The sequence below is a fragment of the Phocoena phocoena genome, chromosome 5, assembly GCF_963924675.1.
Source record: "Phocoena phocoena chromosome 5, mPhoPho1.1, whole genome shotgun sequence".
Lineage (NCBI taxonomy): Eukaryota > Metazoa > Chordata > Mammalia > Artiodactyla > Phocoenidae > Phocoena > Phocoena phocoena.
This window is the reverse complement of record NC_089223.1, coordinates 72,904,445-72,922,714: the sequence shown is the minus strand read 5'-3', so window position 1 is coordinate 72,922,714 and position 18,270 is coordinate 72,904,445. Positions and strand designations below refer to the sequence as shown.

Genomic DNA, 18,270 nt, shown 5'->3' with positions numbered 1-18,270 from the left:
TAATCAGGGATGTGTTGTTTAATTCCACATATTTGTGAGTTTCTCAAATGTCTTTGTTACTTCTTACTTCATTCCATTGTGGTTGCCGAACATTCTTTTTATTATTTCTGTCATTTTAAATTTACTGAGGTTTGTTTTATGGCCTAGCATATGCTCTATCTTGGATAATGTTCCATGTGTACTTGAGAATAACGTATATTCTTCTGTTGTATGGAGCATTGTGTCTGTTAGATTTTATAGTGCTCACGTTTTCTAGTTCCCTGTTGATCTTCTTGCCTAGTTGTTCTATCCATCATTGAAAGTAGGATGTTAAAGTCTCCTGCTGTTATTGTTGAATTGCCTATTTCTCCTTTCATTCTATCAGTTTTTGCTTCATGTATTTTGGTACCCATTTGCTAGGTATATGTGTGTTTATAATTTTGCATATATTGTTTATAAGTAAAGTCTAAAAAAAGAACTGTAAATGGAAAGACTCACTGACAAATTTGAAATTTTCTGGAATAGTGATGATCTGTAGATTAAATTGTTGGAAAAAATAAATGTTAGTATTCTAGGAAGTTCATACAGTTTTTTAATCAATGTATTAGTTATCTATATTGCTCTGTGACAAATTACCCCAAAACTTTGTGATTTAGAACAACATTTATTACCTCACAGCCTCTGTGGGTCAGGAATCTGGGCACGGTTTACCTAGGTCTCTACCTTAGGGTTTCTCATAGACTGCAGTCAAGGTGTTGGCTGGGACTGTAGTCATCTCCTGGGGAAGGATCAGCTTCTAAGCTTTCTCATGTAGTTATCAACAGGATTTAGTTCCTTGCCATGTGGGACTGTCCAACATGGTAGCTTGCTTAATCAAAGTATGCAGATTGAGAAGACAATAGATATTGAGTGTGAACACGATAAAAGTCACAGGTTCATCATCTAATCTTGGAAATGACATATCATCATTTTGCCTTGTTCTGTTGGTTAGGAGCAAATGGCTAAGTCCAGCCCACAGTTGAAGGAGAGAGGGTTGCACAAGGGCCTGAACACAGGAGGGGGTGGGGGTGGGGGTCATTGGGAACCACGATAGAAGCTGCCTATCACAGTTTTCTGTCTGCAGTTAGTTATGTGTAAGAACATAGGGAAGAAGTATATCAGAACATTTTTATTAACTGCTAATTAAGTATTAGTCAAATCATGAGTATTTTAAATCTTTTGTTAAGACTGAGTTAGATATGCTTTTTTTAAATGAAGAAATTATATAACCTCTTACCAATCTGGACAAGTTCTGTTTCAGTCTGGGCATACATAACTTTATAAATATAAAATCATTAATTCTTATTTTCATCTATACTTCTTTATTCACATAGATAAAGAATTTTAGACTCAGTATTTAGTAACTTGCTTAAGATCTCTCAGAAATTAGAGTCAGATGTTTTAAGAGTACTTGGATTCTCACTTAGGCTTGTTTTCCCAGTAGGATATCTCTATGTCCTCAGAATTCAGAGTGTTTATAATTTTCTTACGTATCCTCTAAAGAAAAGATATTATAATGATTACTCTAGAAAGAAAGGAATTTCTCAGTAGTTTTCTGGAGAAAATTGATTCCTGAGGATTAGGGCAGGAGGTATGGAAAAGCAATTATGCTTGAACGTCTGCTTCCTTTTCTGGAAGGCAAAATGGTATAATGGAAAGACCACTAGGTTTGGGTATCTAAAGATCTGGGGGTGAGTCCTGGCTCTTCTGTTGCCTAGATGAGTTACCTTAGGCAGGTCACTTACGCCCCTCTGGGATTGTTTTATCTGTAAAGTAAAGATGCCATCTTAATCTACTTCATGAATGTCATTGATTAAATGCCTGCTGTGTAATTGGTAGCATATTAAACATTTTATATATGTTGGTTCATCATTCCCCACATCAGTCCCATTAGGTAGTTATTATTAACCTCATGCTAATGGAGTACTTCACAGAGTTGTATGAAGACTTTTAAAGAAGCTATTGAAAAAAGGAAAAAAGGATTATAAGATAAAATGACAACATTGTAGAAAAGCAATTTTTTTTGTTTTTTAGAAAAGCAATTTAGAGTTGATTTTTTTAATCCACAAACTATGTAGTTCATATATATACAAGTTACCATAAAATAGTATTTATTGTTTACACCTTCGTATGGCATTATGCAAAAAGAGCTAAATGAACATTTGTTTGGAAAATGATAGGTGGTGCTTAATGGCGAACACTCTGAAAGCCATCTTAGTCCATTTTTCATCACTGGTAGTAAAAAACAAGAATTCTAGACTTTTTGCCATTAAAATGTATGTCTGTGTAAATAAATTTGTATGTATTTTTATTGGTTGCAGGGCAATTCATGACGTTAAAGCCACAGATCTAGGATTAGGGAAAGTAAGATTTAAGGCAGAAGTAGATTTCGATGGACGAGTTGTTACGAGATCATATTTGGAAAAACAAGATTTTGACCAAATGCTACAAGTAAGTTAAAGTATTTATCGATTTCTTCCTATATAGCCAAGGGTTATAAAAATTACTTCCTAAGTAAATAAAACTTTTTCTTTTATAAGTCTTAAAAGTCACTTCAGGTTTCAACTGGTTCAGACAGTAGAAGAGGTAACTTATTATTAAAGTGCTTGTTGTGTGCCAGGCGTTTTATATGTTATTTTATTTACTGTCAACAACCTGTGAGGTAAAGAAATAATATTTTCATTTTTATATATAGGCCAATTCAGGCACAGAAAGATTAAGTAACTTGCCTAAAATTGCAGAGCCATCATACGGAATCAGATGTGAATTCAGATCTCTGACTCCAGAATCCATGCTTTTTTTATTAAGAGTACTTTAAAAGAAATTTGATACAGGATAATATAATGAACAGAGCAGAGGCTACCGCTTGCCTTTGTCGAATATTAACATTTTACTGTACTGTACTTGCTTGAGATCTTAAAAAAAGAAAGAAATCATTACAAAAATATTACAGCCCTTGTTTCTCCTTATAGATCCCATTCTCTTTTCTCCATCCCCAGAACTCACAATTATCTTGAATTTAGTACCTGTCATTTCCTTTCAGTTTTTTATACTTTTCAACATATTTTTCTTAGCGTAATATGTAACACTTTAGATGTTTAAAAATTAGTATAAATTGTATCATATCATATGGTTTCCTCTATAAGTTGCTAAACAGCATGTTTTTGAGATTCCTCCTTCATGTTAATATATATACCTCTAATTAATTTACTTGCTATTTAATAGTCCATCTTACTAAAATGCTGCAGTTTGCTTATCCAGTCCCTACTTCACGGACAGTTATATTGTTTCAAGTATTAAACTATTGGAAACAGTGCCACAGTGGCATTCTTACAGATGTTTCCTTGTTTGCATGTGCAAGAATTTCTTTAGGGCATTACATAGCTAGATTTAAAGTATAGGTGGACCATTGGATGAACATATCTTCAGCTTCCTTAGATATTGGCAAATTGTTCTCCAAAGTGTGTCAATTTAACTCCCACCATCAATGTATCAAAGTTTCTGTTGCTTCACATTTTCGCTAGATTGTATTGACAGAGTTTCGAAATTTTTATCATTATGATGGATATGAAGTAGTATCCTGTTGATTTAATTTATATTTCCCTGGTAGTAGTGAGGTTAATAAACATAGAAATTGGGATTTCCTGTACTTGCTTTGTTCATTTAATTTCTGTTATTCTGACAGATTTATAAATGTTTTATTTTTAATATGCTAGATACTAATCCTTAGTTGTGTATATGCAGATAACTTTCTAGTTTATAATTTATCATTCCACTTTGTTGTTGTACAGAAGACTTAATGTAGTTTTTAATTTTATGTCAAATTTGTAATCTTTTTCTCTATGCTTTTTATTATCTTTCTTGAGGAACCCTCACTTCTGTATCCCATTATCATAAAAATATTCTGGTTTTCTTCTAAAAATTTTAAGGTTTGTTTTTTACCCTTAGGTTTTCAATCCACTTAGAATTACTTGTTTAATGGTCTGAGGTAGGGATTTAGTATTTTTTTCCTCTAAAAAAATAACTTCCCCAGCACTATTTATTGATTGTCTATCCTTTTCCCACTGATTTTGCAGTGCTGCGGTCTGTAGACCGTTGTACTCAATTTTTTCTCAAATTGAGTTTTCTTTTTTGAAATATGTGGTCCATTGCCTATGGCTTGAAAGTTTTTCATTTTTCATTAAACTTAACGGTGTTGGTTATAATTTTTAAACGAAATTATCAGTGTACCACTATGACTTTCTTAAGAATCTGTTTCATTTTTCTGCTATCGTTTTCTTTATAGGAAATTCAAGAAGTGAAGACTCCTGAAGAACTAGAGACCTTTATGCTTAAACATGGAGAAAATATTATTGATACTTTAGGAGCTGAAGTAGATAGGCTTGAGAAGGAACTGAAAGTAAGATATATTCATAATAATAATATAATACAGTGTCAGCTACTTTTTGAGTACTAATCTATGTCAGGCACTATGCTAATTGCATCAGTTGTATGCTTTTATTTTCTCAGTAACCCCATGATGTATCAGTAGTTATGGGCGAGAAAATGATTGGGTTAGAGAAGTTGGATAATATATTCAGGGTCGTATAGGACTTGCGATTTGAACCTTTGCTGTTCAATTTCAAATTCCATACTTTTAACCACTATTCTATACTGCTTGCTTAGTTTCTAAAATAATCGTTTTTTTTTCTTTTTTGTCTGTCTTTAAATAAGAAGCGTTTCTAACATTTCTAGAGAAAGGTAAAAGGGAAACTTTAGACTCTGTTCTAAAGTTAAAAAAGAGTGTGACCATAAACATATACATACATACTGCTTTAGCCCGTCTGACATTATTTTATATTTTCTGTTTGTTTCTGTTCAGTTGGAGGTCATTACAACCTGTTGGTTTTTTACTGAAATATTACCTAACCAGACTGCCTTTAAAAAAGTGTCAGTGCTCTCAAATTGTCATTTATTGACATTTGAATTCTAATTGTTTGCAATGAAGAAAACTTGTAAATGATCTTTAACGTTTATAACTTGTTGAAGGCAATGTATTTTCTTTAGCTGATGTTGATTTTTGTTTAGTTTTGTTAAAAATTGAAGAGAAACAAAGACAAAAATTGAAGGGAAACATTTCTATCACTATTTTACTATCTTTTAGAATCTAGATATGTGATCAGATTAATAGAAGCACTTCAAAAGAGATGATTTTGTTAATGTTAATATTATAGTTCATGAGCTTACCAGCATGATTTTCAGAATTTCTAGATGAACAATTCTCAAATATTTTGATACTAGGATTCTTAAAAATTATTGAGGACTCAAAGTTTTTTTTTAGTTATATTTATTTATATTTACCAAATTATTAATTAAAATTGAGAAATTTAAAAATATTTATTCATTTAGAAAACATAATAAATGTATTTCATGTTAGTATAAATAACAGTTTGAAGGAAAGTAACTATAGTTTCCAAAATGAAATAAATAGAAGAGTGGTATTTTACATTTTTACAAAAATCTAAGACAGCTAGACTCCCATTTGTGCTTCTGCATTCAGTCTATTACCATACGTTATTTTGGTTGAAGAATATGAAGAAAAAGGAGGAGCCTTTTTAAGTATTCTTATAGTTTTTCCAGATACTTGGTATTCTCTTTTAATATTACACTAAAACCTGAAAACCGGTAACCTCTTAAAGCGTAGTGCTGTGAAATCTGAAACCATATCAATGAACTTTTCATATATTGTTTGTGAAGTTAGGGGGCACAGTCCAGAAGACCACCTTCATTTCTAACACCAGTTGCAAAGTTCAGGTGGTTCCTAAGACCACCCTCAGGTTTGATAATTCACTAGGAGGACTCACAGAACTCACTGAATGGTTTATTCTAATGAAAGGATACAGATTAAAACTAGCCAAAGGAAGAGATGCATAGGGCAGAGTTCCAAACCTGGAGTTTCACTTGTCCTCTCCCCATGGAGTCATGGACGGTGTTATTTTCGTGACAGTGGTGTGTGACAGTTTGCATGGAGTATTGCCAACCACAGAAGCTCAGCCGAGCCTTGGTGTCCAGAAATGTTCTTGGGGCTCTGTAGTTGACTGCTTGAGTGGATGACCTTTCATCTCCAGCCCCTCTCAGGAAGAGCCGACACCTTTAGTTTCCACCCGCTTCTGGAGGTGGACAAAGATAAACAAAGACGTAATTATCAGGCAGAATATTCCAAGGACCTAGAGATTACCTCCCAAGAGCCAAGAGCAAAGGCCAGACCTCGCTTTGAGTATGATTAGCAGTCTCCTATACACTATTATATTAAAATCTGTTGGTCTGTCTTTATACTCTGATTGAATCTTTTTTTTTTAACATCTTTATTGTCTGATTGAATCTTTTTAACCCATGCTTGATTCTTTAACATTATGAATTGGTCATTTGGAAAATACTGGCTCACTGAATTTATGCACATCATGCAAATGTTGATACATTTCTAAGTAGTGGGAAGCTGTCAGGCTCATGGTGGTGGATATGAGTTTTTCAACATTCTAATTTTGACTTGAAAGCTTGCATTTTATTATTAGCAACAAATACTGTTGTTTTCCTTGAAGTAGTAGACTCATTTTGTTTATTTCTTAAGAAGATGCCTGCCAAATTTGAATAACCATAGTTTGTTAGTTATTCTTTCAAGTAAAAAGGGTGTTGAGATAAAAACCGTCTGATTGAGCTCATTCAAGCAATCACAGGATGCTTTTCCTTGTGACATCAGACTTCAGCATGAAGCACAACTTCCCATTTTGTCACCGAATATTTTTTTAAAGTGTATTCAAGGGTTGAAGTTTAATAAATCAATAGTTTTTACTACTTCATGAAGGACATTTTAAAGTGAAACTGGCTTTTTTTAAAAAAAACAACTGGGTGGCAATAAAGGAGCACAATGACTACCAGTATGATTTGGTGCAGGTTGCCTTGAGTTGTGTGAAGGTGCCAGCAGTTTTATCCATGCTATCAGAGGAAATGTCAGCATAGTGAAAAAGGCAAAAAATATCTTACTGTAATTATGAAAATAGTTTTGACCTCGGAGTCCCCCCTGAAAATGTCTCAGTAACCCAGTAATCCTTGAACCACGCTTTGAATACCATTGTTCTGAATAAAATGTGAGGTGATCATTTTTTTGCAAGGTGATTGGAGATTGAATAAATGTTGCATTTCCATTCTGTTTTTATTTCCCTGGCAAGGAAAATAATGGACTTTTAAAACTAACTATTTTGGCTTTACTCTTTAATAGAAACAGTGTCAGAAGCCAATTTAAGAATAATTAACAAGTTGGCCATTCTTAATTGTATTTACTCTTATCACAATCAGATATGCTTATTATTATTCTTTAAGCTAAGTTTGTGCTTTAACTAGAAGCTATTAAATCATTAATAGACTGAATTATCTCATGTTTTTGAATTATATAAGTCTTTCAAACCAAGAGGCCACATTTTGCCTACACTTTTAGGTGGAAACATCCCTAAGGTGGTAATAAGGTAAATTAATATCAAGTGAAAAGAAAGTTCTTCATAGTTAAGGTACCAGACCAAGAGAATGCATGAAAATAAGCTGATTTTCTTTTGAAAACAAAAACTTTGTACATTGGTATTTTCGCTCCTTTTTAGTATCTAAGCATAGTTGCCTTCTAAGTTTAAATTTTAATAATTATTGAATTACTTTGGAAGGTCACACTCAGTGATAAAATTCTGCAGGATTATAGCCATCTCTTTGAGTAAATGCCATTGATCTAAGTATTAGAACAGGCGATATTTTTGGCTTGAAGTCTGTAACTTATAGTGCTATGTTACAAATAATAGAGGCTAATTTATAAAGTCCCATATTATAATGTGAAATACATCTTGTTCTTATTTTGAAATTGTTTGAATTGTTAACGTAGATTTTTGTTGTTGTTCTACCTCTATATTCAATCAGTAGATAGACCCTTGTCCTATATCTCCATGAAGTTTTTTTGTTTGGGGGGAAATAATTCTATTGGAAATTAGTTCAGTGTGAAGATGCCATAGCAAATTTCTAATGAATTCCAGTTAAATGCTCTGCCCTTTACTGTGTCTTTTGCATCTCTGATTACATCCTCCTGTAGTATTTTCTTTACTTGAGTCTACAGCATTGTAAAATAAATTATGTAATTTGGTTTTTATCTCTGTATAATATGAGTGTTGGAAAAAAATCTGTGATGTGTAAAATATTCCAATTCGCATTGAACGGTGCCTCGGACATAATAGACCAATAAGTATTTGATGAAAAAATGAATGAAAATTATAAGTTGGACACCAATTATTGATTTTCAGTTCTATTTAACAATTATATATTCATGAATATATGAATATATTAATTTCTGCTATGCACATGATATCTTGTTACACACTAAACATTAAATTTTAAGGATATTAGTTCTTTTCTCATTCATTCAGCAAACACATTGTGTGTGTCTGCTTTGTAATGGACACGTACATTTTAGGAATTTGGTTAATTTTCTCTCTGAAAACTTGATTTTAAAAAGCAGAGTAAATTAACTTTTTAGTTTCTTTTTCTTAAGATCAGATTTTTGTTAGTACACATTTGTTATATAGTGCTTTTTAGATTGAATAATTTTAAACTTTCCATGAACAGCTAAAATTTTTCAAGTCATATTGGGATGAGTAAGGGTTGACTGGAATGGGAAAACAATTCAATTTCATTTCTGTTTGAGGAAGTCTTTTTTATTCCATATTGAATTTAAGAAATTCTAGACAGAGGGAATAGTTTAAGATAAAGAAAACACTGAGAACAAAAGTATCATCTGCCACCCCCTTGTGGGGTCCCTGGTCACTCTTACCTTAGGACCCAAGAGGAAAGCGCCCCTAGGTACAGTTGACCAGCACTAGTTGTAAGAAGAATCCCAGTGCACACTAAACAGAAAAAGAGTGCTGTAGCTGGAGCTACACTCCAGTATTATACCAGGTTTTTGTCTTTATAATTAAATTTGTTTAATATGAATAATATGCAAATGTTCCTGGGATATTATTTTTTAAGCTGGGAGTTATTAATCCTGACTGATTATTAGAATCCCTTAGAAGAGCTTTTTTCCCCTTGTTGATTTATTTATACGGTTTTTATCAAATAATACACACAGTTTACAAAATCAGACAGAACTGAAAAGCTTATACAAAAGCGTCACCTGCCTCGCCTTCCTCAATCGTTAGTTCTACATTTTAGAGAGAACCATTTTTAATACTTTTAGTATTTCTTTTATATTTACTGCCGTATTTCTAGATAAGAATCTGACATTGCTCCTCCTAACTTAAACATTTCCTCTTAGGTAGGTATAGGTTTAGTTATTTTATAAGTCTCTTCTGTCCCACAGTCTCACAATATCATTATATTCACTTTATTAAACTTTTAATTCCCACCCCCACATTGTGTTAGATGTCCTTCCTTTATGTATCCATAGAGGAAAAATCCCCTCAAATCTTTACTTTGCTCTATAGTAGCGGACTCTTACAATCGCCTGCTTACTTACCTGTATTTCCTCACTAGAGATAAGTTCATTCAAGGCAAGTGCTATTTATTTCCCGTTCATTGTTGTATACTTCAGTGCTTGGTACAGTGTAGGCATATAATAAAGATATTTTTAGGGACTTCCCTGGTGGTCCATTGGCTAAGACTCTGCGCTCCCAATGCAGGGGGCCCAGGTTTGATCCCTGGTCAGGGAACTAGATCCCACATGTTGCAACTAAAGATCCCACACGTGGCAACAAAGATCCCACGTGCTGCAACTAAGACCTGGAGCAGCCGAATAAATAAATATTTTTTTAAAAAGATGTTTTTCATCGTTAATGAAATTCCTTAAGGTTTTTCACAGTCTGGCTTCTGCCTGTCTTTCCAACCTCATTGCTTTTTGCAGCTGCTGTTCTAACTATACCATACTGCTAGTGCATACTTTCCAGGCTCTCTTGACTTTGCTCATGCTATTTCTTTCGTCTAGTCCCTTTTCATCATCTGTCTGGAAAATTCACCGTATTCAAACCTTGTTTAGATACTATATCCTCTGTGAATTCTTTCTGGATCTCATGAGCAAAAGTAATCTCATGTTTTTGTTTCCAGAGTTATTATTTAGTACATTAAAATAGTTAGGAGCCTTGGGGTCTGGAGTCAGGCCTGGAATCTATCCTGGCTCCATCACTTACTAGCTGTGTGACTTTGGACAGGTTAGTTAATTTCTTTAACCTTCATTTTTCCCATATGTAAGATGGAAATAATTGGGTTATTATGAGGATTTTAAAACACACACTTCCCATGAACCCCCTTACTTATTATTAGCATAGTATTTGACACAAGAGTAACCGCTCAATATATGTTAACTGGTTATTATTATTAGCTATAATGCTTTTTTTTTTGGCTGTGCCAGGTCTTAGTTGCGGCAGGCAGCCTCCTTAGTTGCGGCTCATGGGTTCCTTAGTTGTGGCATGCATGTGGGATCTAGTTCCCTGACCACGGATCAAACCCAGGCCCCCTGCAGTGGGAGCGTGGAGTCTTAACTACTGGATCATCGGGGAAGTCCCTATTAGCTATAATGCTTTTGCTTGTAGAGGTTATTCATACACTTTTCTCTCTGGCTAAACTGAGTCCCTCAGGGTAAGGGTAAGCTCTACTTTGTAGCACAGTGCTAGATCAAGACTATATGGATTGTTACTAGAACATATAAAATAAGTTAATATCAGTTTAGTCTTTCAATTATTATTATTGCTTTGCAGTGATTTTCACCACAAATGAGCATATTTCCAGTGCTTTGCAGTGCTTGGCACATACTAGATTCTTAATCCATTATTGTATTAATGAACATATGGACAAAACTCAGGGAGGCTGGACTACTTACTGTATATTTTATAGTGTATAACTGGTCTATTCATCTATTGATCTTATGTTTTTCCCTCTGTAAATATTTATCTTGCTAGTATGCTACAATGAAATAGTTTGACCAAATGTTTTCATTGGCTTTAGTGACCAAAAGGAATAAAAGGAAACAGAAAATTGTCTTTTGCTATTAATAACGTAGCGGTGATTTTTTTCCTTCCAGAAACGAAATCCTGAAGTTCGACATGTAGATCTGGAGATATTATAGACTTGATGGAATGAATCACCTTGGAGGGAGTCTTGGAAACAAGTTTGCCAAGACTGCTTTCCCACACTGAAGGAGTCAATGCCATTCAGAAGCCGTTGTTTTTTTTTTTTTTTTTTTTTTTAAGATGGAGGAAATATTTATGTAAAGAGCAATTCAACAGTCCACAGAACTAAAACAACTTCTTCTAAGAGACATATTACAAGTTGAATCAATTTGGAAATCGTGTTTTTATGTTTCAGCAGGAAACATTTTGGTTACTTAAATTGTTCATAATTTCTCATTTTAGCCTGTCAGTGTCTATTGTACCTTATAATCATGTTTCCTTTCTTCACATTGGTAAAAAATAAGCAGCATCTGTAAGATTATGATTTTTAATTTTATTGCCAGTGAAGATTTCACTCCATCAAAACCTGTCAATCTTGAACATTCTGGCTAAATCTTGGTTTGCGGTTTTTAAAACAGTCACTCCATTTCAAAGTCTGTCTTTCCTTATAGAATGTAGACATTATTTTAACGTACCTTGTGTTTTTTGCCCTGAGCATGAAGAGGAACACTTTCCTAACCTAGTTATCCATAAACGTTCATTCCAGAAAGGGCTTTGTTACTGAATGGAAGGAAGAGATTTCAGTACACTCTTTTTAGGTCATGCTACTTGCCATTTTGTAAAATTTCTTTTCTCTTCTTTGCTTTTTTTTCCTTATTTAGTTTAAGTTTCCTAGTGATAGGCAATATAAAATAGCCCTAGATATTTCCATGGGCCAGTGTGATGACTGGTTTTTTGTTTTTGTTTTTTAACTGGCTTCAGTCCCATAATGTGTATCTACTAGGAGATAATGCATTTATAAGCATTTTAACATGTAAAGTGGACTAGAAATATTTATAATTTCACAGACAAGACAGCATTTTATTTTTAATTTATTTTAAAAGAGGCACTACTTGTGTAAATCTGAACTGTGGGATAGTTCTTGCTTTGAGAGAGAGAGAAGTAAACCTCTTATGCGGAAACTTGTGGCCATGTCTTTTGTATAATATCATAAGACAGTAGTGTGTCTGTAACATGAGTTTCTTGCAGTTACAAATGGGCATTTAGCATAATGTATGATTATAATATTATGTGATAAATAGCTTTCTAATGATCATAAGGTATCAAGATGAAAAAACATGCAATGCAGTAATTGAAACTTTAGTGCAAAACTACAGCTGTGTCTCCATTCATCAAAAGAATTCATATGCACTTTAAATTGTTCAGGTACCAGTGAGCATTGTCCATGCAAGAGTGGTAGCTGGGTGAATAATCTGCTGGATAAGTGAGAAGGTAAGGACCTAGGTCAGTGTCTAAAAACTTACTTAGATTGAAGTTTATGCATTATAGCAGGTTATAATGCTGGAAACAATAAACATTTGATTAAAGGGTTTGTAATAGTAATTTTTTGATTCAGAATTGTTATTTACTGGGAAATTGTGAAAATTTACATTGGTGTACACTTTTTACCACTACAAAACATTTTGTGTGCTGTACATTTTAAGTGAAATAACATTCCAATTTTATTTTTTAAGATATGAAATTGTTTTATACATATATATGTACATACACGCACACAATTTGGTTTTGTTTTTTTTTTTTGCAATACGCGGGCCTCTCACTGTTGTGGCCTCTCCTGTAGCAGAGCGCAGGCTCCGGACGCGCAGGCTCCCCGGCCATGCCTCATGGGCCCAGCCGCTCCGCGGCATGTGGGATCTTCCCAGACTGGGGCACGAACCCGTGTCCCCTGCATGGCAGGCGGACTCTCAACCACTGCGCCACCAGGGAAGCCCAATTTGTCCTTATGGTTTCAAATTATTCACTCCTACTTTTTAAAAAACTTTTTTTACCCATTATAATTAACTCTACTTTCTGTGTCTTCCTCCTTCCCCTTTCCCACCTGCCATTTTGTTTATTCCATGTCAGTGTGCCATGTGGGAAGGTGCCAAATTATATCCAATTTCTTCCTAGTAAAATTACTCTAAAAATTTTCACAGTTAGACAAGAATATTAACTCATTTAAAAAAAAACTCAAAAACTGATGTGCAGTAGTTATTCCAAATGGTAGATTTTTTTACAGGACTCCCTGAAAGAGGCCAATTCCTGATATTTCTTTGGGTTTTCTAACCTTATTTTGATTGAGGTCATACCTATTCTTAAATAAAAATTGAAGGCTTATGTTTCTGTCCTTTCACTGCAGTTCTGTTCTGCACTGATACCTTAAAGTTTGTTTAAGTGAAATTTGACATACAGAAGTATAGCCTATCTAGGAATTTAATGTATGACATCACTGGTCCCTTTTTTTTTTTTTTTTTCCCTTCCTTTTAAACTAGAGTCAAGTTTGAAACCAGGGAATTTGGTCCCCTTTCTTTAAAAATAAGATAATGTCTAGTTGTTCAGGTTTCTTATTTTTGTTTTTTTTCCAAATTAATACTTCTTACTTTGTCTTACCCTTATGCATAGTGTTTGAATATTTAAGCATATAAATCTTAATATTTTTAAGGAAAATAGCTTCTGTAGTAGAATAATTGCAAAAGCAATGTTGGACAGAGAAGAGGTCAGTCAAGGCCATGACTCCTGTTTGTATTAAGCTGAAATCTGGAGACCAGCAAAGGTGAAGTATATTTGTTTTCAGCTCTGGCTGTAAGTAACAGGCCCCAAACGAAGCTGGCACATTTTTTAGACCATGGCAGATGGGGGATGAGGGGTGGAGATCTATTTTTAAGTGGACCATGTTGGTGGCCAGTAAGTAGTATTCAGTTCCAAAGAGGGAGATTCCTGAACATATACTGAGGAAACTGTAAGATAGAATTAGATTGGAAAATTTTCAGGTTTCTTCAAAAACAACGTTAGTATCTGCATACATCCTCCTACGCACCAATAACCCAGAACAACAAAAGGGCATTAGACTTGAATTCTGGGTATATGATTTTAGTGTTACCTTAATTATCCTGTACTTTGGATAATGGTTTTTGCTAAAATTATATCATATAAAGGAAGCGGCTTAAGTTTTAAATGTGATAACTTTGGGGTAGAATGCTAGGAACTACAGAAAATTGCACAGGCATTTGGAATTTATACTATTTTTCTTAGACGCATTTGTCAAGCTTTGGCATTTCTCTTAAATGTGATGACCCCCAATTTGCCAAACTGTCAGAAGTCAGTGAAGCAAAGAATTGGAGATAAATGTTGATTCAAAGATTGTCCCCCCTAAATCCCTCATCCTGGTCTCTGAAATGGAAGTTGGGAAGGCATTTATAATAGAAGATTGGTCTGGCAGCCTTTATATTTGCATTTAAGTTTACTAGCATCCCTAATCTTGGTTTTATGGAAAAGAGAAAATTTTTGTTTCTATTGCACTGTATTTCATCTGTCTGATTTCTGTGGCAGGTTAAGATTTTCCTGGTCCATCAGGGTGCATTTTTCCTTAATAAATGCTGTATGTAAATAAGAGCAGTTCACTTCTTAGTTTGGGATTTTCCCCGCTGATAAATGTTTGTTAAACACTTCTTTACCTCATGTGCTAACCTTTAAAAATCATGCCTTTGTTTTTGAACAGAATTTATTATTCCTTGAGTATGCTTGTTAGTTTGTGGGTGTCCTCATTTTACAAAACCAAGATATAAAAACTCTTGTTTTATGATCCACTTTAAGTATAGAGAGAACTATTATTAATATACCATTAGGATGTCATGTAGGTTGGTAAAGTGCAAATTCAAAAAGTTATATCCCTTAGTGACACAGTATATGATTACACTTTGACAAAATAAGATTATTTCAACATGTTAGTTGGATTATTTCTTTGGGGACTGTGTCTATATAGTATATTTAGGGGAAAAAATACAAAATTAAAAACACCAAAAGGTAGAACCTAGAGCCAGCCTGCGGTGGGATCCAGGTTGAATTCTATACTAATCCTGTAGGAATTGTAACTGTGTTTTCTTTTTCACAAGAAACTAAACCAAAGTAATTTGGTATTTTGAGAGGGCATATTTCCCACCCCAAAATCAAAATGTATTGAAAATAGAAGCACTGTAGGTTAGAATTTGTGTAGCAAAATACAGAATTGTGTCTGTGTCTTTAAGGGCTTGTAGAGGTTTTAAAATAGACTTAAAAGTAAAAAAAAAAAAAAAATTGTATATAATAGCTATCAACAGGATAATTTGAACTGTTTATGCCAGGTACCATTTTATATGTACAAGCATTCCTCAGAAATAGTGCAGGCTCCGTCCCAGACTACTGCAATAAAGCAAATATCAAAACAAAGCCAGTCACATAAATCTTTTGGTTTTCCAGCGCATATAAAAGTTATGTTTAGGGCTTCCCTGGTGGCGCAGTGGTTGAGAGTCCGCCTGCCAATGCAGGGGACACGGGTTCGTGCCCCGGTCCGGGAGGATCCCACATGCCGCGGAGCGGCTGGGCCCGTGAGCCATGGCCGCTGAGCCTGCGCGTCCGGAGCCTGTGCTCCGCAACGGGAGAGGCCACAACAGTGAGAGGCCCGCGTACCGCAAAAAAAAAAAAAAAGTTATGTTTACACAGTACTGTATGTAGTCTGTTAAGTGTGTAATAGCGTTATGCCTAAAAGCACAATGTACATACCTTAATTTAAAAGTACTTTAGGGACTTCCCTGGTGGCGCAGTGGTTGGGAGTCCGCCTGCCAATGCAGGGGACACGGGTTCGAGCCCTGGTCCGGGAAGATCCCACATGCCGCAGAGCAACTAAGCCCGTGCGCCACAACTACTGAGCATGCACTCTAGAGCCCGTGAGCCACAACTACTGAAGCCCGCACACCTGGAGCCCGTGCTCCACAACAAGAGAAGCCACCGCAATGAGAAGCCTGTGCACCGCAACAAAGAGTAGCCCCCGCTTGCCACAACTAGAGAAAGCCCGCCCGCAGCAACAAAGACCCAATGCAGCCAAAAATAAATAAATTTAAAAAAAAGTACTTTATTGCTAAAAAATGCTAACCATCATCTGGGCCTTTTGAGGGGCTCTTTGCTGGTGGAGCATCTTGTCTCCATGTTGGTGGCTGTTGAAGGCTGGGGTTGCTGTGGCAATTTCTTAGGATAATGAAGTTTACCGCATCATGTGACTTCCTGTTGCGAATGGTTTCTCTGTAGTGTGCAATGCCATTTGATAGCATTTTACCCACAGCAGAGCTTTCAAAATTGGGGTCAATCCTCTCAAACCCAGCCCTGCTTTATCAACTAAGTTTACATAGTATTTTCAGTCCTCTGTTGTCATTTCAATAATCTTCACAGCATCTTCACCAGGAGTCAATTCCATCCCGAGAAACCACTTTCTCTGCTCATTCATAAGCAACTTCTCATCTGTTAAAGTTTTACCATGAGACTGCAGCAGTTCAGTCACATCTTTAGGCTCCACTTTGAATTCGAGTTTTCTTGCTATTTCTTCCACTGAAGTCTTGAATCCCTCAAAGTCATCTACGAGGGTTGGAATCAACTGCTTCCAAAGTACTGTCAATATTGATAATTTGTCTTCTTCCTGTGAGCCACTAAATTGTTTTTTTTTCTTTAATTTATTTTTGGCTGCATTGGGTCTTTGTTGCCGCACCCGGGTTTCTCTGGTAGTGGCGAGCGGGGGCTACTCTTCGTTGTGGTGCACGGGCTTCTCATTTTGGTGGCTTCTCGTTGCAGAGCATGGGCTCTAGGTGCGTGCAGGCTTCAGTAGTTGCAGCGCACAGGCTCAGTAATTGTGGCACACGGGCTTAGTTGCTCCGCGGCATGTGGGATCTCCCCGGGCCGGGGCTCAAACCCGTGTCCCCTGCACTGGCAGGCGGATTCTTAACCACTGCGCCACCAGGGAAGTCCAAACCGCTCGTGTTCTTAATGGTATCTAGAATGGTGAATCCTTTCCAGAAGGTTTTCAATTGACTGTACCCAGATCCATCAGAAGAATCACTGTGGCTTTATGAAATGTATTTCTTTAATAAGAAGATTTGAAAATTGAAATTACTCCTCGATTCATGGACTGCAGAATGGATATTGTATTAGCGGCATGAAAACATTAATCTTGTGATACATCTCCATCAGAGCTCTTGGGTGACTAGGTGCATTGTCAATAAGCAGTAATATTTTGCAAGGAACCTTTTTTTTGAGCCATGGGTCTCAACAGTTGGTTTAAAATATTCAGCAAATCTTGTAAACAGATATGCTGTCATCTAGGGCTTTGTTCTTCCATTTATAGAGCATAAGCAGAGTAGATTGAGCCTAACTTTTAAGGATCCTAGGACTTTGGGAATGGTAAATGGGCATTGGCTTCCACTTAAAGTCATCAGCTGCATTAGCCCCTAACAAAAGAGTCAGTCTGTCCTTTGAAGTCTTTTTAAAAAAAAAAAAAAATTTATTTTGGCTGCGCTGGGTCTCAGTTGCGGCATGCGGGATCTTTGTTGCGGCATGAACCTGGACCCCCTGCATTGGGAGCGTGGAGTCTTACCCACTGGACCACCATGGAAGTCCCTCCTTCGAAGCTTTAAAGCCAGGCACTGACTCCTCTCTAGCTATGAAAGTCCTACATGGCATCTTGCTTAATGTAGCCACCTTCATTTATTATCTGAGCTAGATCTTCTGGATAACTTGCTGCAGCTTCTACATCAGCACTTGCTGCTTCACCTTGCAGTTTATGTTGTGGAGACGGCTTCTTACCTTAAACCTCATGAACCAGCCTCTGCCAGCTTCAGACTCTTCTGCAGCTGCCTTGCCTCTCAGCCTTCACAGAACTGAAGAGAGGGCCTGGCTCTGGATTAGGCTTTGCCTTAAGGGAATGCTGTGGCTTGTTTGTCTTCTATCCAGACCACTACAACTTTGTCCATATCAGCCATAAGACCGTTTTGCTTTCTTATCATTCATGTTTTCACTGGAGTACCACTTCTAATTTCCTTCAAGAGCTTTTCCTTTGCATCTACAACCTGGCTGTTTGGTGCAAGAGGCCTAGCTTTTGTCCGGTTTTGAGACACCTTCCTCACTAAGCTTAATCATTTCTAGCTTTTGATTTAAAGTGAGAGAATGTGCACCACTTCCTTTCACTTGAATGCTTGAGGCCATTGTAGGCTTATTCACTGGCCTAATTTCTATACTGTTGTGT

The 18,270-nt window shown here is 35.9% G+C and overlaps 1 protein-coding gene across 1 annotated transcript in view; it reads left to right on the top strand.

The window, feature by feature from the left end:
* Positions 1-11,178, top strand: part of SLC30A9 (solute carrier family 30 member 9) — a 70,480-nt gene extending 59,302 nt beyond the window's left edge. The window contains exons 16-18 of the mRNA XM_065877575.1: positions 2,340-2,469; positions 4,304-4,417; positions 11,099-11,178. Of these exons, the coding sequence (XP_065733647.1) occupies positions 2,340-2,469; positions 4,304-4,417; positions 11,099-11,143 (289 nt within the window). The 3' untranslated portion in view covers positions 11,144-11,178. The remainder of the gene's footprint in view (positions 1-2,339; positions 2,470-4,303; positions 4,418-11,098) is intronic.
* Positions 11,179-18,270: the final 7,092 nt, after the last annotated feature.